The sequence below is a fragment of the Phalacrocorax aristotelis genome, chromosome 3 (assembly GCF_949628215.1).
Source record: "Phalacrocorax aristotelis chromosome 3, bGulAri2.1, whole genome shotgun sequence".
In the NCBI taxonomy this organism is placed as follows: domain Eukaryota; kingdom Metazoa; phylum Chordata; class Aves; order Suliformes; family Phalacrocoracidae; genus Phalacrocorax; species Phalacrocorax aristotelis.
The window spans coordinates 121,860,699-121,881,095 of record NC_134278.1 but is presented as its reverse complement, the minus strand read 5'-3'; the positions used below and the strand labels follow the sequence as shown (position 1 = coordinate 121,881,095).

General features: G+C 42.5%; 1 protein-coding gene across 1 annotated transcript; it reads right to left on the bottom strand.

Moving 5' to 3' along the window:
• Nucleotides 1-15,508: 15,508 nt before the first annotated feature.
• MAP1LC3C (microtubule associated protein 1 light chain 3 gamma) lies at nucleotides 15,509-18,192 on the bottom strand. Its single transcript, XM_075089893.1, has 4 exons — nucleotides 18,048-18,192; nucleotides 17,903-17,958; nucleotides 17,656-17,762; nucleotides 15,509-16,643 (listed from the first exon to the last, which is right to left on the bottom strand). The coding sequence occupies exons 1-4, from the start codon at nucleotides 18,103-18,105 to the stop codon at nucleotides 16,433-16,435; spliced, it is 432 nt and encodes a 143-aa protein (XP_074945994.1). The 5' UTR covers nucleotides 18,106-18,192; the 3' UTR covers nucleotides 15,509-16,432.
• Nucleotides 18,193-20,397: the final 2,205 nt, after the last annotated feature.

Genomic DNA, 20,397 nt, shown 5'->3' with positions numbered 1-20,397 from the left:
GCTGGGAGCAAGAATAAACAGTAGATGTGAAGAAAATAGCAACCTGCTTAAGTTCATACTGCCAAAGGCCAAGTGTGCATAAAAGCTTCCTTACTGCAAACTGCACCCGAGACATTCTAAAATCCTTTGTAGATAACATTTAAACTCAATAAGATATCTTAAGGAAAACCAGACAGCCATCTTGAATGAGGGACTGAGGTAAAGCTTTTATGATTATTCCCCTCCAAGCCAGCAAAACTGGCATTGGAGCAGGAAAAGAAACAGCAATAGGTCAAAATCCTGTAGACATCAGCAGTTAAATCCAGAGGAGTGTTTGACACTGTCCTTGTAATTAATATGTACAAACCCAGCCTAATTCTATTATAGTTTAAAGCTATGTATTCCCTGTCTCTTAGGCAAGCTAGTCTGGGAAAGCTCATTCTCCATCACTTAGGATTTCTTTTCATTTGAGTCACTTTTTCTATCACAGCAACGCACAATTGACATGTATGATTTTATTTATGCTATGTATCCAAGTTAACGTTCTTATTACTCTGCTGCATATCCCACGACACCTTTGCAGGAGGGATGATTCATCTCAAGAGGCTTAGCTAGTGAAACTCTTTAAATAACTATATGTGAAACATATGGTTCAAGACAGAAAACATTTTGGGAGTGGAACAAGGCCAGGAATAGCAGCTGTCGCTAATACAGTATAGTGAGATTTGATGTCTCATAAAGAGCAAACCAAAGCAAACTTTAAGAATCTTTGAGTTTACAGATTGGTTAAAAAAAAATACAGGGCTACAAAGCATTTACTGCTTTTAGGTTAAAACTGACTTGGCTTTTTTACCATGGCTCCATTAAAACATTTTGCTTTGTATGTAGGGAAAAGTTTCCATGTGTAGGTAGGCAGAGACAGCTGGGAGTTATCCAGAAGACTCAGAAAAGAGGAAAGCTGGCAGGGAGGAGATGAAGTGTGTGACAGCAGATCAGCTTCAGGACTCAGAGGGGCAGGGGGCTATTCTGCTGATTCATTGCTGGGGCTTAAGTTGGAAGTCAGAGCAGGCGAGACTCGTGTTTGTTCCACTCTAGCTACTCCAAGTTTTCGTGGCCCTCACTCCACTTCAGGGAATCCAGTGCCATCAGGGAAGGATATGTGTTTGAAAGTAGCAAAAATATTATAAAGAGAAAGCTGTAGGTAGGGACAAAACAGGTGTTAAGGTGAACATGTGAGGAATTACAGCTGTAGTTGAAGAGAGTTTATATCTGAGAGTGGTGGACCAGAACTTCAAGGGAGAAGCTGTTTCAGAGACAATTTTTTTTTTCTAGTACCATTTGTTCAAGGTAAAAATTCTTCCTACATTATTCCATTTTGTGTATCTTCTAAATGACAGTATCTGTGAGATAACCAGACTAGTTCAGTGGTCTTTTCTAGGGATACAAGAGGCACTCTTGCATCATGAGCATCAAAGCATAGTACCTGTCTTTTAATCCCTTCCTTAGTCTTCCTTCTGCGAAAGGATGGGGTTAATGTTTGTTTATTTCAGCTGATGGTGCTGTGGCTGGTGACGAGTTCACACAATGCAACTGTAAGACTCAGCCACACTGACACTGTCAGAGAAAAAGGAAGAGCATATGGCTGTGGCTATGTGTGTACTTGTATGTTTAAAAGGTGATAATGAGCATGGCAGTGATAAGACCATGGAGACAGGATTGTCATGAATGGAAAAAGACTACATTTTCCCTTGGATAGTGTATATTTGCTGGTTCTGTCTGAACAAGAAATCCTCTTACACAAAAATAACATGTTTTGCTCTTTGTATGAAGTCAACATTTGTACCACCTTTCACATTTAAGCAGCCACAGGCTGTTAAGTAGGAAAAACACAGAACATCTCCCTTCAGTTTGACTGTCCAACCCATGTATTTTGTCACACAATGTCAGTCCTGGTCTCTGGACCTCACATGGGAAAACAGGATTGTTAAATGACATATGTCCAGCTCTGGATGACCCCAAGTTCATCCTAACATGACAGCAAACCATTCTTTGTTTCCTCTATTAGCTTACAGATGTGCATGTATCTGGGCAGTAGGAGAGCGACAGTCTCCATCTGGGGCCATGACTGGAAGAGAATGCCAAGCCATAGCTCAGATTATACCAACAGGACACAAGTGGTGGACCCGTCTGATGCAGCTAGCTGTGTGCTTGAACCCTTTCTGCTCTTTGATATTGTATAATAATGTTCCATGTTGGATCAAGAAAGGAAATGAAAGATATCATTAAAGCTCTAGTCGACAGTGAAACCTTTATCAAAACAAGCAATTCAAGAATCTAAATAAATTCAATAAAATTTGGTATTTATTTTCATTCTTCCTTTTTTTTCTTCCCTTCTTCCATCTCCTACTTCCATTTTCTTCCTAGTTTTCACATAGATCTAAACATAATACAAGGTCTTCAACTGTCATGTCATCTTACTGCAGAACAGCTGTAAGACTTCATTAACACTAACTGAGGGTTTGAGCTAAAGATCACTTTTCAAAAAACATCCAATCTCAATTTAAAAATTCCTGAAAGAGAAAATCCACTGTTACTTTTAATAGATTGTTCCTGTGTTCATTACCTTCAGCAAACAAAAAAAGAATATTTCTCTGTATAGTCTTGCTTCATTTAGTTCCAACACCTACCGACTGGACCTTGTCACATGTTCATCTGCTGGACTGAAGAACCCATTATCAATGCTTCCTGCCTAAATTATTAAGGATTTAAAAAGAGTAGTTTAGCCATCTATTGTCCATGTCCTAACTAAGGTAAATAAGCTGAGTTCCTGGACTCTATTTCGTTTGGATTTTTTTTCCCCCCAGCACTTGAATCATTCTCTTGGCAATTCTTTGAACTTTCTTCAAGTTGCGACATCAATCCTGAATTGTACACATTAGGCTGGACGTAGCAGCAGTCATTCCAGCACCAGGTGCAGAAGTAAGATTAAAATTTTTTCCCCTGTACATGTCCAAGGATTGTGTTAGCCTTTTTTGATGATTAGCAACACATGGCGGCTTCTATATGCTTGTTCTCATGTTCTTCTACAAGACAAGGCCCAGTATCATCTCCTGTAATTATAGCTCTAGTCGGACTTTATGCGCGACTGTTCTGTTACTGCTGTATGTGCTTTTACCTTCACATCACCCAGTAGCAGTGACCTGCCCTTCACTTTTTAGCACTGCAGGCTTTATCAGTGATTATGGGGGGTAAGATTGATTTGTTTTTCTTCCAGATTATTGGTTAAAATGCTGTGCTAAAAATAGCACAGGCCTAGAAACATGGCTGTACAGAACTGAATTAAAATTACAATTACTTGGTGATGATTTCCCAATTTTCAATAGTTTTTTTGAGATCTGCTCATAAACTAGTGCATTTTTCTAGCTCCTTAGTCAAAATGTGGTGTAATACCAAGGCAGACATCTGACAGATTAAGTCTTAATCTGTTAATACCAATACCTATTTAATCCTAAACTGTAATCTTATCGAATACTCTGATAGCCAAGACATATTTTCAGTAAGCACATGTTAGCATCAATATTAATCTCCTTTTAAACTCTCAGTTAATGAAGTCCTTGATATACCCTACCATTACTGCTATCAGGCTGCAAGGTGTGTGTTTACCTTCACTAATTCATTTACTCTTTCAAAATACTGTCACAATATTAGCTTTCAGTTAGTCCTTTCTGAGTTTTCAAGTGTCTTAAGTGATATCAACAGTGACTCTTTTATGGTCCAGCAATTGTAATTGCCATTTGAGTCTTGGCAAGTCAGAGCGTAACATTCTTCAACCTTACTTCTTTACTAGGGATGTAATACTTGCCTTAATAGTAGGATTCAGTTGCATGAGTGGCCACGTGATCAAAGACTGTTCCCCAGTTGTAAGGGCTCTGCTGACCTCATGGTGAGAGCTGGATAGTGGACCTGGAGCTTGGCAGGTTAGTTTGAAGCATTCACACTTTCAGCAGCAGCACAGATTTAAATCACCTCGTGCTCTTTTGAAACCACGCCTATACACTTGCACCAGTCTAAATTTTTTGAAAGCAGACCTATAAAAGTAACTGCATGAAAGTAAGGTAACCTGTACATCTTCTGTGTGTGGTAAGTAGGTGATGTGTAAAGAAAAACTGGTTTTCATTAACCTGTGTGTTTTCAGCCTAGTAAAGAGATTTTAGGCATCAGAGAGATGCATACACAGGCAAACACACATGGCAATAAAATTTGACCCACAGTGTCTCTACTTTATGACAAGTAGCAGAGGATGAAATTCCTCTTAGAAATAAAAATAGAAAAGTGGGGAAAAATGTTATGACATATAATGTAGTCGAGGTACTAGGCAGATACCAAACCAGAGATGAGACAGAGAGTTGCGGAGGTCTGGGGGGACAGTGGAGGAGTTTGTTTTTTTGATGGAGCTGCTGAAAACCACTTAGATAATCTGCACTGCTCATGAATTCACTCACTGTCTGTTGCCCTGTAAAATATTAACAGTCTGGTACATCTCAGCCATTGTTACTCAAATTGCAGTTGTGCTGTTGTGTTTCTTTCTAAATATTTTTAGAATCCAGATAGAAAGGTTCCATATTTCAGAGGAAGCACAGGATGGGGAGGTGGGCAAGGTCTAGAAAGCCCCTTTCTAACACGTAAGTAATCTGTGGCACATGGGCATTAACATTCTGTTTTAAAGATGTTTTGTCAGTTTGGCACAGAGGGGCTGGACATGACAGTAGGAGTTGAGTTTGTGGTGTCACAAACCTTTTCTCAGGCACCCCTCTCAACTTTTGCTCCACTCATACACGCATGCAGAAGTATCTGAGTGGCAACCTTGACTGTGGCACTGCTGTAAATGAAAAATATAGTATAGCTGCATATGGTAGTGCCAGCGAAATAGAAAGCGTAACACAGAGGCGGGAAGGAATGAAGCGGGGCTACAGCAGCTAAGCCCCTCTGTCCCTGACGTTGAAGTCTCAGTGTGGTGGGGTTTGATTGATGCCTGTCTGTATTCAGGAAGCTTTCCTGGAACAAATCTTCCCTTGTGCTACAGTGATCTGTTGAGCTTGTCTTTTTCTTCAGAGAAAAAAAAAACAATGTAAGAAGATGCCAGATGCCCTCCACAGTTCTGCAAGCCCTTCGTTGTGATTACACAAGTGTGTGCGGTTCAGCAGTATAATCTAAGAACTTTCACTACCAAGAAAAATGTTTTCATGTCTAAGGAACAGAGATGTTTTATTAGAAACCATAGAATCAAAGGAAACAAGGACCGGGAAAGAGCATCCAGAAATCTTCCCCTTGCCTCATGGCAGGATTAATTTAGACTCATCTTCCAAAGATGGACACTCCACAACTTTCCAGGCAAGGCATCACAGCATTTCACCAACTACTTCTTTAGGAAGCTTTCCTAGCTTTTTCTTACTGCGATTTAAGCCCATTACATCTTGTAATAGCCATGTAAACAAGAGAGAAAGATTCTTCCCCCGCCTTTTCAAAAAGCCTTTCGTTTGTGAGGAATATCATGTCCCTTTTCCAGCCTTTTCTTCTTGAGGCTAAACCTCATCAGTTCTTGCATCTTTTGTCATAGGACACAGTCTGAGTTTCTGCTCATTGTCATCACTCCCTGAATTCTCAGGTAGTTCATGTTCTTCTTGGAGTGCAGTGCCTAAATTGCACACATCATTTCAGCCAAAGCCTACCATTGTTGAGCACAGCAGAAGGCTTATTTCACACATCTTGCAGGCTCTACTCCTGTTTAGAAATCCCAGTGTGGTGTTTGCTTTTTTCACAACAGCACGATAGTGTTGCCTCACGCTTAGCTTGTGATTCAGTATATCCCAAGGAGTCTCTTAAGGAGAAATGCCACCAACCAATTGTTTTCCATCCTGTATTTGTGCAGCTGATTACTGCCATCCAAATGTAGCATTCTGCGTTTATCCCTTCTGAGTAGCGCCCAGGTAGTGATGAGAGCCCTTTTCATTCTTCCTGCAAAATCTTTGCCAACACTTTTTTTATGTTTTGCTAAAACCCACAAGATACACAGGACTACTTATTATATGGAATTTTTTTGCTTTGGATTTATGTCTCTACTTTTTTAGAAGGCATAGGGAATAAGGGCGTTAGATGAGCACCAACTCTATTAGCAAATACTTCATATGTGGACAAGGAGATAAGAGAAGAAACATCTTAATTTGTGTGGTAAACTCCATAAATTCTGATTTGTTTAACCAGAGATTAAATGCAGATGTGAAGCAAACAGCATTAAGAAGAAAAAGGCAGGAGCTGACATTGGTTAAGCCTTTGTAAAGTTCCATGACGTCAAGCAGATGATTAAAATTTTAGTCAGGAGAAAGATCTCCAGCGTGTATAGATTTCCTTTGTGTTCTCTTGCAATGCAATCATGACTTCTGGTGCAAAGTAATCAAGGAGTTAGTTACAAAGAAAACTTCTCTTTCCAATATTTTTTAAAAATAGGTCTTTATAAAGTGCTTAGCTCACACTTAATAACCAAAGTTAAATAAACAGATCTTCAGCAATTTATTCTAGAGCCAAAACTGGTGCTGAACACTCCGAGAATATGACAGAAATAAGAAAATGTGTATAAATGAAAGTATAATTAAGTGTGATTCTGAGCTTATTTTTTATATCACTAATTCTTTTACTGGTAGACGTAAGTATTCATGCGTAGTAGCAAATACGATGATATACAATGCTAGGCTGATTAAATTTAGCATGTTCACCTCGAACCCCACAAAGCACCAGGATTTGTTCTGACCTCACTTCTGCAGTTTTGGAATCACTGTTCAACTATTGTTTGTTTAAAATTAGTAAAAAGAAACCAGGGCAGATTCATTAATTGGAAAGACATGTATATTTTGAGCACTGAGATCTGTCTGAGCCTTGAATTCTGGCCTGCTGTAGATGTTTTTTTGTTAATCATCTGATTTATTTCCTCTAGTGTCCCAGAACCAGACCAAGAATAACTTTGAAGCACCTATTTTTATTGTTTGCATACTCTAGCATTACTCAAAAAATCTCACAGTTATTGATTAAGGTTATGTCGCAGACTTCAGTGTGGCATTAACTTTGATACCTACATAACTACGACAAACAGTACTCATGGGCCTAGTTGAAGGGTCAGAAAATACAAGTGTAGAGGAAAATCCTGGCCTGTCCAAAGGATTTTATTTTCAAATGTCCTGAACATAGGTGTTGCCCCTACTATCTGTACTCCTTATAGTATTCATCTCACAAACCCCAGAAGTTTGTTAACAGATTTCCAGAAGTGTAGGCCATACATCAAAATGAGAAAATATACACATACACCCCAAAAGTGTCAATCTGCAGCATGGCTGTCTTTCTCAACTTCAGTTGGACGGTAACATCCTCCAAGGCGTTTACTAACAATAACCTACTGAGCTTCCCAGCCCATGCATAGGCAAGTTATGTTGTACTCTTACTCCTCTGTTTACAAACATACTGAAGGCAACCTCGATTTAGTATTTTCTTACTTCAGTAAAATTCTGCTGAGATGCATAGATAAATCTGCTGATGGGCAAAGTAATTCTCAAAACTGTTTTTTGTGAATCTACAAAATTGGCCAATTGCTTGGTGCTGCGGCTTTTCCTAGCCTGCATTTGCCAAAGCGTTTTCAAAGAAACTATTCAAACCTTTCCTAATACTGCAATTTAAGCTTTGGCTCTAGTTACATAGAAAAGATAGAGCAGGACACGGTTTCTTTATCTCTCTATAAGTACAAGGAGAAGTAGAGGTAATTACTTATTAAAGAGCTGTTTGATTTAGCTACCAAACAGTGGACTGGTGCTGCATCAAGAAAATATTTATCAACAAGCAGTCGGGATGTGTGGTTTCTGCTGCACACACACATGTTGGGATGGAGTTTTCCTGTAACTTTCAGCCATTCATCCTCAGTCTTCACTGTCCCATGTCACGACAAGTGTTGAAGGATACCTTGAAGTCAATAACAAGACCCTCACTCTATTGCCAGGTATAACTTTCTTCCCTTTTTTTCCATTTGTTTTAGAAACTGTATACTTCTGGCTATTCCCCTTCTCACCTGAGACGGTGTTTCAGCAGTGTATTGTGTGAGTGCACGGGTGTGTGCACATGTGTGTATGTAGGTTTTGCGCGTTTTATAAACGAAGTGCTTTGGAAACAGTTGTGGAAGGATCGGGGGAGCTTACCACTGGAACCTCCTTCCAGAGCTTTTCCTGAATCACCAAATGAGGTAGTCATCTTAGTCACCCAACAGACAAATTAGACAGGAAATGCAGGAAGTCAGGACTAACTTTAAGATGGGCTTATTCCTCCAAATGAGAACCCAAACGTCTTTCTTCAGCTCTGTGTGAGTAGTAAGCAACAATCCTAAAGCCACTACTGTTTCAAGACATGCTTTATGAGTAGAGAAAGTTCTGAAAAAGGCATCACAGCCTCAGCCTGCAGGAACTCTGCTGACTTGTTTACAGCACTTTTGGAGAGACATTTTGATAAAGCACACGTTTTCTAACTGCTCACCTTCAGTTTCTCATTTCTTGTTCTCTTTGATGAAAACACCTGTAGGGTGTCCACTCTGCAAATTACTGGTTCTTACACATGCAAAATATTATGAATTATTAGAGATTTATTTCCTCCATGTGCTGCAAACTGCTCCCTGCTGCACCTCCACACTCTGTTTTTTGTAACGTGACATATAGATACTCCACTATAGCTTGTTATGCAGTACTGCAGTTAACAAATCATTCATTAGGAAAAGATCATAAAACTTGACCTGACCAAAAGTGCGTGGATCTCATTTATATGTAACCAAAACACATCCAAAAAAAACCCACAAAACACAAAACTTCCTATGCTGAGAATAAGCAGAAAGCTCCACCTCACTTCAAAATGAGGAGGCATGTCTAGAGTAGAATAACCCCTGTTTGGCTTTTCAGTGTTAGCCTCCATGCCTGTTCTCATATATATTGCAAATTGTTATGGCAGTCATATGGGTGTAACTGTAGAGTCAACAAGCATTTTCTTGAATTCATCTTTTCCCTCGTATAAAAATAAGTTGAGATTTGGATTTTCCCTCCTGACAAACCAACATAAGTAGAATTAATTTGATGGGAAAAAAATACAGCAGTTTGAATCAGGAAACAAGATATTTGGCAAACCATATTTTGAAGAAAAACTTTCCAGAAAATTAAACATAAAACCTTTCATGTCTGCCACAGTGCTTGACCTCTCCTTCTGCTCTCCACCTCCTGTGGATAAGTGTTTCCTCCCATGAACTGTAACATGGTAGCTTTAGCTCTGCAGCCTTTACGGCTCCAGGCAGCGATTTCAGTGTATGCTCCAGCTTCTACTGGAATTGCTTCATTTACTTTATATGGTTTTGCATAAATTTTCCACTAGTAAAACTGAAGCCTCTCACAGATCTTGCGATTGGATAGCTATTTTCAGAAGGGGAAGGTAGGCTGGGGGTCTAGTTTGGGAGCCAGGTTCAAGCCCCTTAGCTGCACGCCTCTGCTGTCACTCCAGGCTTTACTACAAAGTCTCTAGCTTCTAGTTGCAAAAAGTTAATTTTCTGTGCTGGGTCTAGGGAGACGGGAGCTACTGGGGGTGCACAGTGTGAAGTGTGTGGCTCAGCCTCTTCAGAGAGAGACGGGAATCATAGCAGGCTCTCCCCCACTCTATCCATTGAGTTATAAAGGATGCTCCTCTGTGAAGCACATGAGAGTAATCTTGCTCAACACTTGCCTAATAGGCCAGCTCCCTTGGATGTCACAGCCAAAGGAAACCTTCCTTTAAGGTCCTGTCACAACCTAGCCTGCAGACCCATGTAATTTACAAGATCTGCCTGTACCAGTAGCAGTTTCCCCCCCTCAGTTTCTTGTAACAACCCACCTCTGCACCAGCCTCGTCCTGGAGATTGTCACCTGTCACCAGCCTGCTCCTGGATGAGCTCATGTGAGGCATCCTCCTCCTTCCGTGGCAAAATCAGCTGGACGAGCTGGGGCATGAAATGAAGCTGCTACCTTAACCTACCTTGTTGTGTCTGTAGCAAACAGTAGTTCACACTGATGAGCAAGGCTAAGGCACACAGCTGTTCTTCAGCTCATTCAAGAAGGGATGTGACACCTTTTCTGCCACAACCAAATTCACTGGAGGGGGGAGCTACCTAAATAGCAGTTACAGCCCCAGCCATCCCATGTAAACTGCTGCTCCAGACCTGACAGAGGCTTAGAAGCCTGAGAGAGACCGAGGATAGCCAAATTTTGTGGCTCCAACACAGGCTGAATTACAGTAACAGAACAGCTGTGAATTCTCATACAAGTTTGTTACATGGCAACTAAGGGCATATTATTTATAGTTTTCAGCAATCTTGGAATCTGTACCCAGGTTCTGCAAACACAGAAGGCCTGGTCCCTTTCCAAAAAAAGAATGGGAACAAAAGTCAGTGAGCGTGAGGATGGCTGGGAGGAGCTGAGGGTTAAACCAAATCCAGCTGCCTCCTAGGAAAATGCATTATTTCTCCTGTGGCCTCGCTTGACAGCTTTGACAGGTTTATAACAGAGCCAATATAGTTTTGAATAGCAAAATTATCTTCATAACCCCTGCAATGCTTGGGTTACCCTGACAGTCTAGACAGCACAGATGTGTCTGCACTAAGCTGGTGATCCTACCCTCACCTGTAGCACAGCAGCTGTTTTTCCAATTGATGTCTCTCATTTTCTTGATGACTAATGCACCAAGCTGCTGGAAAGTGAGTTACTCTTCCTCAGCCAGTCAGCATTCAGATATACTACTCATATCCCTACCCGACTTAATTTTTGACCACAGATGCAGCATTTTAGGGGAGGAGGGTCAGACAGAGACCATACTTATATCTATCACTTGACATTAAGTTTTTAAGTTCTCAGAGTAAGGGCCAAGTCGCCTTGTGAAGTAGCGCCAACTCCAAGAATAGAATTTCTTTACTTGCCATGCCTTCATTTCAGCACCCTCCTGTGTGTTTTTTTTCCACTGACAAAGTTTTCTTTTTATTCAGGAAATGGATATATCCACCCTCCATCTGCAAGCATGTGCGTGCGTGTTTTCTTTCTCATAACTCCTCTTCATGAGCTAATGGGTGTAATGGTTGCCTTAGTGAAGTAATACTGAGGCTCAGGCTTTCCAGTCAGTCACAGGGAGGCGAGTGAAGAATACATGGCTGCAGCTGCTTTGGGTGGAAGCACTGCCAGGCATGCTTCACCCACTGCCCCACTCCATCCCCTCTCCTCACCCACTAGCTGGCTGGCCTAAAGACTTCCCTGCAAATCCATCCATCAGGCTGTAAAGTCTTGGCTCTGTTCTTGAGAATGGGAAATAAACTTTGGGTCTATCAGGGATCTGTTGACCAATGGCAGATAAACCTTGTTCTTTTTGCATCATCTCAAGGACCGTGCAATCAATAGCCTTCTCACCTTTCCAACATCTAACAGGCATGGCCTGAAGGTCTGATTAGGATCCAGACCATGTCATTACACACAGAAAGGAAGTGAAGCCAGGACCTTGGAGTATTTGCAAAAATAAACACCACTGGCCAAGCCCACCCTGTAACAAATCATAAGCAGCCCCATAAAGGCCCTTTACAGTCCCTGCTGGACATGACATAAGTGTTGAGTGGCCTGAGCAGCTCCTCCTCAGTCCTTGCCTGCTCTGGAAGCTCCATGTGCACCCAGTCAGGCACACCCCCTTCCTCCCAGGGGTCTGTTCCAGGGGGGAAGGGACAGTGCTTCTTATCAAACTTGGGCATTGACACTTGTGATATGTTCTTCAAAACCCACCTGGACTAGGCTGCTACAGTTGTGTGCCATAAGAACATTATAGTCACAAGAAATGCATTAGGTAGGAAACAAGAGGCAGTGAGTCATAGTTATGACTTTGGGGAGGGGATCCTTAAGTGCATCAGCCACTTTCATTAAAATTATATCCATGTTCCCCTAAACTAGGGTCATACTGTTATTTATTATAGGACCTAACTGCCTTTACATGTTGTAGACAGCATAGGAAGAAGTAGCAGATACCCAAGAAACTTGTGTTATTAAGAAGCAACCTAAAACCATCAGGGAAATAAGGGAGTACAGCTACCATTACAAAGCATCTTAGGAAAGCTAAAGAAACTAAGCACATATCTGTAGGCTGAACCCTTTTTTTTTCTTTGCCTAAAATTTGACAGAGTGATTCAAAACTGTATGAAAAGAATGGGATATTTCAAAATTCAGGAGAATTGTCTAAAAATCTTTTGGAACATTGATCCTTAGGGGAAGTGTGTGTGCCATTAGAAGCTTTGTATATAGGTTCTACTGTAACGTATATGAAATTACATTTCTCACTCACCTTTCAAGGTTCCCTTGGAAGTTTTCCACAGAAACCCTCCCTCTCTCCCCCTCCACCTCATAATCCATAGGTTAAAAACCTGTGTTCTAAAAATAGCTAGGAGAGAAACTAGGTCTTTTTTGTTTTCTCACCATAGTTTCTATAGGTGCTTTCTTGAAAGGGAAACACAACAGTGCAATTTTATGCTGAGGGTTATTTCTGTCCTATTAATTCATTTGACCTTCTTAATTTACTGTATCTTACATAAACAGAACAAAAAACCTCATTTGATTAAGAATATAGAGTCTGTCAGTTGGTGTGTTTAACAGTGTATCTTTAATATTTCTATCCTAAAGCTACAACCATCTGGAAGTAGTTAACATGGGAAAACAAAAAGCCCATCTAAGTCCACAAGACTTGTTGCCTGCAGTACTTGAGCAAGAAGATTAGTATCCCCATTCATTCATTTATTTATTCTACCCACACACAATGGTAAGTAATTTTTAAATCCAAACAGTTTGGAAAGCTCCTGCTGTTGCTTGTGTGCTAAAGCCCAAGCTGAGGTTATCATGTTTGCCTTGCAGCAACAAATGACAATTTGCACTCCATAAATCATTGTACACAGTTTGTAGATGGCTGTAGGACATCAGCTGTGGCAAGGAAAGCACAGACAGCTGACTCTCTGGTCTTAGTAGGCACACAAAACATTGATTTCTACCCACTTCAAATTCAAATGCATTGGTGAGACTTATTTTTAACCAAACCCAAGACTTTATGGGGATTTTTGAGTTCCTAACTGTTCTCTTCTCCAGTGCCCTTATGAGTATTCAGCATGCACGCAGCCCACAGCACACGCCTCAGCAATGAGGTTTGCTCAGGTCTTTTGAAAAGAAGAAAACTACCCTGTTCTCAGAGTAGTTGCTGTGCAGGCATACATTACAGATACAAATGGCATGCTTCATTAAAGCATCACTTTTGTCCAGCAAGGTTGCAGCCTCAGATTTTAGCTGCTTTTATATTTCCCTTTTAATAATTCCAGCAGTATCTGTGGTTATTAACATTAGAGTTTTTCCTTCAGCACCGTGGTGAATTTACAAAAAACTAGGGGTTAATGATTTTTTTTTTCCTCCCTGTGTGATTCTACTTTGTTATGTTAAAGTCACAACTCCCTCAATACTCAAAAAAGGGACCCCAACAGCAAGGGCAATTTCAGCCTTCATCCCACACTTATGTTCAGTGTCCTTTCAGTTTGACTGTGTTTATATCTGAAGATGGGACATGGTGCTTGATCTTACAATGGGTCAAGTGCTGTGGACCCAATCTAACAAGTTACATATGTACACACTCTGCAGAAGTGAGTGCTTTGAAGCCAGAGCACCTTCCCAGATTTAGCTGGTAGTCTATGGCAAGAGCAGAAGTATCCTCAGAGTGTTTTCTTTTCTCTGGTGGATATTAAGGAACACAAGTCCACATTGTAACTCAGAAACAAAGATGTTTGTACAAGGAAGTGGCATTCTCTTTTTCCCTTTTTACACTGGGGGTATGTTGAAGAGAGCTATAAAGTTTACTTACCACAGCATGGTATCCTTCAGTGCAAAAAAAAAAGTACCTGTCTGATCAATAGGTATTTGCTTGAGCAAATATCAGTTCATCAACCAGCAGCTACATTGGAAGCAGCTGCTGTTATCTCAGTTGCTTACATCAGAGCAAAGTTTTTCTGTGTGCTTCTTTTCTAATCCTTGTTCCTTGCACTTCAAGAGACAATATGTTGAATCCAAAGCTTCATCACACCAAAGCAACTCTACCAACAGGATAACTGATTTATTTGGGCATCTAACTCCTAGTTTATTATTTTAGGATTAACCATCAAAGGCTATTTTGAAAAAGTCTTATCTGCTTTAACACCTGGTAGAAGGGCAAGTCTATTACTATTACCCAATGATCAAGCTTTCCCAGCTCACGGGACTTCTCTCTAGGTTCAGCAGGCCAGTTTAAACAGATTTATAAAGATGCTCTTTACCTGCAACTGACCTTCTACTTGTGTAACTTTTCTGGCCAGATCTGTGACTCAGCCTGTTAGACACCATAGCCTAATGTCAATAAGTGCTGGAGGGATCAACACTTACACCTCAGCAACTACATTACAAACCAAAGAACATTGGCTGTCAAACATAAAATTGCTCCAGCCAAGAATCTGTAGTGCTTTTCTCTTCCTGTACCAAGCATCACACAAGGCAGGAAGACAAACAGAGGAGCCAATGAAGCAAAATATTAGCCCAGCTCTTAGACTGGCAGGAGAGCTTGAACATAGCAAGACTTCCCCTTGCTCCCCCCCACCCCAGGGTTCCCACAGCTGTTCAACATTGCTGCGTGGTGCTCCTGCCAAACAGGTGTCTGCCTCCCTGAGGGCTGGTAACAAATGACTATGTGAGTTCAATTTGAGCAATGGAAACTGTTTCCATTACAAGCATAAGTGAAATCTATCCAAGCAGCAGATTCTGGGATCCCAAAGCCCACGTTTTCATACCTATACTGACATAGCCTTAGCCTTTCCACTGAGTCAGTCAGGTGAATGATTTCTTTGTTCCTCAGCTCATGAAACACGAGTTGGCAAACACCACCCTCAATAAGGCAGGTACCCCTCAAAATCCCCTGGTTTAGAGCTTGAACCCAGGTCTGCTCAGAGCTTTAAGTTCAAGAGATTTTTAGTGCAAGAGAGCAACTGCAAAAAGCTTACACATAAATTGTGCATAAGGAAGGAATGTAAGTACTGTCAACACTTCTTTGCAGTCTAGTAATTCCTACATTAATCATTCTGCAAATCAGTTTGGTACTGAACAGAAGAATTGCATCATATTGTAACAATTTGACCATCCTAAGCTGAGGCTGCCAGAGGCCAATTAATTAACTGCACACTGTGACAGATTTTTAAATGACCTGGTGTTTTAAGTTGATTACACACAATCAGAACATTTACAGCTTTCCAATACATTCCTCACATATGAGAAGACCAGGAAAGCTAGCTTGAGCTATACTTCAGCCCCAGCCTCATGTCAAGTGTTTCTTTAATACATATTTAGGAACCAAGTCTGTGTGTTAGATGAATCAGCATCTCACTACATGACAGTTTTGACATTTACCAGGGTAATGAATACACCCCAATCACACAGTACATCACCTAGCTCTACCCATCCTTGAAAGAAGGCTCATTGAAATCCTGCAGGGGAACTCACAAGCAAGTTGGGATGGATGACACTATCTACAGAGACCAGACTAGCAGAATTCAGTAGTAAGAACAGACTCTTGAACACTTGATTAAACTCCAGTTCAAGTCATGCTATCTGCATTTAGATTACACAGGTTAACAGTTTTGCTTATTTAAACAAGTAGTTATTTGTACCACAGATACTCAGTGTTTTCAGTAACAGCTGACAGTAGTTTATCCAGGTGTTAGGTGTAACACTGCATTTGAACCAGGGTTCATGCTCTTGCATAGCACTCATGCAGTCTGCTTAATCTTGCAGCTCAGATATCTAGCTTAATGAACCATTTATAGGTATGGGTTTGCTCCTATAGGAGCTGATTAAGCTTTGTTATTCCATTAAAAACTTCAGAGTGGCTGTGTGAGTAACCCTTCACTTAAGGGGCACTGAGCTCAAATTCCCATAATTATTCTAGGGCCTTCTCTTAGACAGACTTTTACAGACTTTGCACAGATTAAAACTAACATTCAACTCAATACTTAAAAGCTTCTTTATTTTACTCTTAGACTTAGGGTTTAAGGACACCTTAGAAGTCAGTTACATAACAAAGATTGGTTTTGCAAAAAAGTGGAGGTGCAGTTTCAAAAAACCCATAGTGTCTTCAAATATAAAAATATATATCCAAATTATTACCTAGGAAAGTGTACCACCATTTCTGCCTTAAGCTGGTCCTGCCAGCTTTTGGATCATAACTCCCCACCACAGAGCGCAAGAGCTCATACTGGAAGGAGCATCTCCGACATTCATGTCACAGGCATGATTCACAGCCAACTGCCCCAATGCAGCGCATGGACCCCACCTTAAGTCTTCTGAGGGCATTCCATGGTTTTCCCTTGAGCAGTGGGTAAAACACATCCAAACATCTCCTGGGAAGCATATGTCATATACAAAAAGCCATCTTCATCTTTGTAGTCCCTGTACACTTCTGCCATTGTCAAGGACATGCTGGCTAGGCTTTTGTTGTTCACCAGCAAGTAGAAAGCTTGTGTGGCAGTTAGAGCCATCCTGCTTCTAGTTGAAGAAGGGAGGAGAAATAGAGGATTAAGCATTAGCAAATTCAAGAATGCTTCAACTTTAGTCCATGAAATACATTTATCAGAGCAGTTGCATGAACTACGTACAAGAAGTGCTGTGTAAAGGCATTATGTGGTTTAACGACTTCATCATCAGGAAGTTAACTGTATGCCTGGAAGCCAAAAGGCTTCGGCTCTGAGGAAAGGCTTACATTGTCAGACTATGAGTGCTACTGAGCTGGGCTTTGAGTTCCTGGTTACCAGAGAGAAGTGCTGAGTAGAACCCAAAGGCTTCTGCAGTACAGCTGTAGTGAAGGATTCCAGCGTAGTCTGTTACACTTATTTTAAAGTCTACCTTCAAAAGAAGAGTCCTTCCCAGAGAAATTACATACGAGGATCAGGACCCAAGTTGTCCAAGAGCCAAAAGCATCTTTTACGGAAGATAACATCTAGGAAGATCTTTTCCATACTTTAAAAAGTGTGCTGGAAAGCACATAGCTCTCATACTTTGAGAGAGAACATCACTAAATACTTTCAGAGACTTCTTCCCTGTAGTTTTTTATAAAGAATAATTTCAAAGCACATTTCATGCCACTCACACCCAAGAGTTGCTTTGAACTTGAGCAAATTCGGCAAGTTGCAGTAAGAGAGCAAGGCAGTAACAGATATAAGTGGAACAGAACCACAGAGCCCCAGCACCAAGTTCATTAAGCAAGAAGAAAGCAGAACAGGAGTCCAATATAATCTTTGCTCACTACAGTTAGGGGGGAGAGAGAAGACTTTATGAATCCAAGAAGTACAGATAACATTTTTTCCCCAAGTGCACCTGAGTTTCTTTAAATCTTGAATTTCTTAAAAAATTCACAGAGAGGGAAGCCACTACCAATACCTTCATCCTCCTCCCCACCAAAAGACAGCACGAAGCTCCAGCACAGCACTAGAAAGCACCTGCTGAGCAAGGCATGGCAGGCTCCTGCTGCAGCACAGCCCCACCGGTGCTCGCTACCTACCTGATGATGGTTATGAACTGTGTCATGGTCAGCTCCTCGGGAACAAGAAACTTGGTTTTGTCCAAGAGAGGAAGGTATTTCTCTTTATGGTATCTCTCAACAATTACCTGTTCCAATCAGAGTCATGCTTAGCAAAACCAAAACAGCCAGGTCCCTTCTCCCCCACACACCTTAGAGGGACGTTCCCAACATTTCTCTTCAAAAAGCAGCAATAACCAGTGATAAAAAAAAAAAAAACCAGATTTACCGGGATTTTCGTTGGGAACTTCGCTCGGATTCCTGCCACTTCTTCCAGCCGGGTGGCTGCGCGGGAGAGAGCAGAAGCATTACGCGTGCGCGCAGCCCACCCCGCGTCCCCTCCGCGCCCCAGCGCGGCCCCCCGCGGCCCCCACCGAAACTCTTCCTCAGCTTGAACGGCCTGGCCGCCTGCGCCCCGGGCAGCGCCTGCATCCTCCCTCCGCGATGCTCCGGGCGACGGCGATGCCGCGCCGCCGCCGCCGCCCACCCTTATGGCGCGGGGCGCCGGCCCCGCCCCGCCCCGCCCCGCCGTGCCCCGCCCCCCGTGCCCCGCCCCGCCGTGCCCCTCCCCCGCCGTGCCCCGCCCCGCCGTGCCCCGCCCCGCCGTGCCCCGCGCGGGCGCTCCCGGGCCGCGGGCGGCGGGGCGCGGAGCGGCGGGAGCGCGCTGGCGGTGAGCCTGCCCCCCGCCCGCCCCGGCAGCGCCCTGCCGCTTCCGCGCGTTCCTTGGTGCAGAGTGCCCGGACCGCGAGCCCTCTTGCACGCGAGGCGATATAACCGTTCGTGAGAGGTCCTCGACTGCCCTGCGGGGAGGCCGAAGGGTGCAGCTCAAGGCTGGACCGTCCCCACCTCTCTTCCCTTTCCAGATGGCCGGCCCAGAAGGTCAGTTGCCTTCCTCGTGCTTGCCAACTGCTTTCAAACTATTCGGCTTTAGGAAAAAAAAAAAAAAAAAAAAAAACAAACCACCTGTCGGGTTTCATATCCTCAGGCTACCAGGTTGCTTGGTTTCTGAACGACTTGGGAGGTGAGCTTTAACTCTTTTTTGTCTCTGAGGCATGGTCGGGATTTTAAGGGTTTCCAAGCAGACTTCGGGTCCATCTGTTTGCCAAACACGATGAGACAGGTCCCCTGCATTTTGGATTGCTCGTTCACCTGCTTTTACTTCAGCTGTCAAGATGGCTTCGCAGCCAAACGTGGCTCAGCAAGGAGTAAAGTTACTCAAGGCTGGTTGTCATGTATATAAGTCATCTTGGTGGACGGCTGGAATTGATCCCCATTACTCATTTGCTTTGCTTATGCGTTTAAATTATAGCAAAATTCATTTACTTTTATCTAGCAGGCTAAGGGCAGCTGGAAGTTTCTAAGGTTTATGAATTACGGTTTATGAGTTATGGGCTTGTCTGCTTTTTCAAGGTAAAATCAATGACTGTCACCTAAGATCATTTTGAAAAGCAACATCTTTCTTACAGTGTGTGTGTACTATGTATGCATGTCACAATTTTCAACCAGTCTTTCCAGAGCAGAGTTTCTGGTGACTGAAGTCAGTGCTGCTGAGCTGTCCTCTTCTCTTGATCTGGAAGTGATGAGCTTTAGTCACAGCACAAGCTCCCCCATGCGGCACTACGAATTTCATTGCTCAGAGAAGACAAGATTTTTGCTTTGAGGAGTTCATGAGCAAGAGCTCTGAACTTGGAGAGAGGACTTGAGCCTACACTGGAATGGTTTGGATACAGCTCCTCCTCGTGAGCTGACCTCTGCAGCAGGGCAGGTAAGCTCAGGGGTTTGCTTACAGAGCTGGGTCTAACTTCAATTCTTTTGAATAGAGGTGAAGTGACAGCCTGGGGAAGCATGAGCGGAGGAGGATGTGTGGCACAGAAGTGGCGCGATGCCAGCACTCAGTCTGGTGGCACACATATTTAAGAAGATGAAGGAACAGAAAATAACTAGAAGAGTAAAGAAACAGCATAGACCTACATGTAGCACAGGAACAAAGCCTGTGGGTGGTAGAAGGATGTGTGGACATCACAGAGCGTGTCTTTGCAGTTGTGGTCGCTGTGGGGCTTCCCAAAGGAAGTCGACCACTTATTCCACAGACCCTTGCTGGTTTCTGCCCAGCAGATCCAGCAGACAGATCTGTGATCCACTGTGTTCAGGCAAGAGGGAACCTGCCACAACAGGGCTCTGCTTTCTGCGTCACCTGTCACTGCATACAAAGTATGAAAGCGTGGCTCCGAACAGACATCAGTGGCCCAGCTTCTAGAGAGAAGTGATTTCTTTTTGTAACCATAAGCTCATACAGCAGAAAAATTAATACCCGGTAGAAGGGGAGCCAAAGAAGAAGAATTTTGTGGTGGTCAGTGAACCTGGTGATCAGTTACAGCTCTAACTTCTGTAAGAGTGTAGAGTGAGCACAAAGCCAAGCTTTAGTTAAGTTGTGCTGACTAATACTGTAATGTGTTCCACTATCTGCAGGCAGAGGGAATAGGAGGTCTAGTGTGTGACTACATAGCACCTGCGCTCGCTCTTGCATTGAAATACTCAGTTTCAGACCCAAATGTGGAATTTATTCCTTCTTCCCACCATTCCACCTGAAGACAATAAAAAGCTTGTCTCATAGGCTCAAGGTGTTCTAGTCAGCAAATTATTTTCCCCGTATGGGAGGATGCAGGGTTTCTGAAATTCAAGGATCCTGTAGAGTTTTTCAGTAGAAATGTGGGAGCTCCTGTG

Bases quoted from the DNA above. Each gene is read 5' to 3' on its own strand.
- MAP1LC3C (XM_075089893.1), bottom strand. From the start codon at position 18,105: ATGCAGGCGCTGCCCGGGGCGCAGGCGGCCAGGCCGTTCAAGCTGAGG. The intron at 17,959-18,047 runs GTGGGGGCCGCG...TCTCCCGCGCAG, and splicing joins CAAGCTGAGGAAGAGTTTCG to CCACCCGGCTGGAAGAAGTG. The intron at 17,763-17,902 runs GTAAATCTGGTT...TGATTGGAACAG, and splicing joins AGTTCCCAACGAAAATCCCG to GTAATTGTTGAGAGATACCA.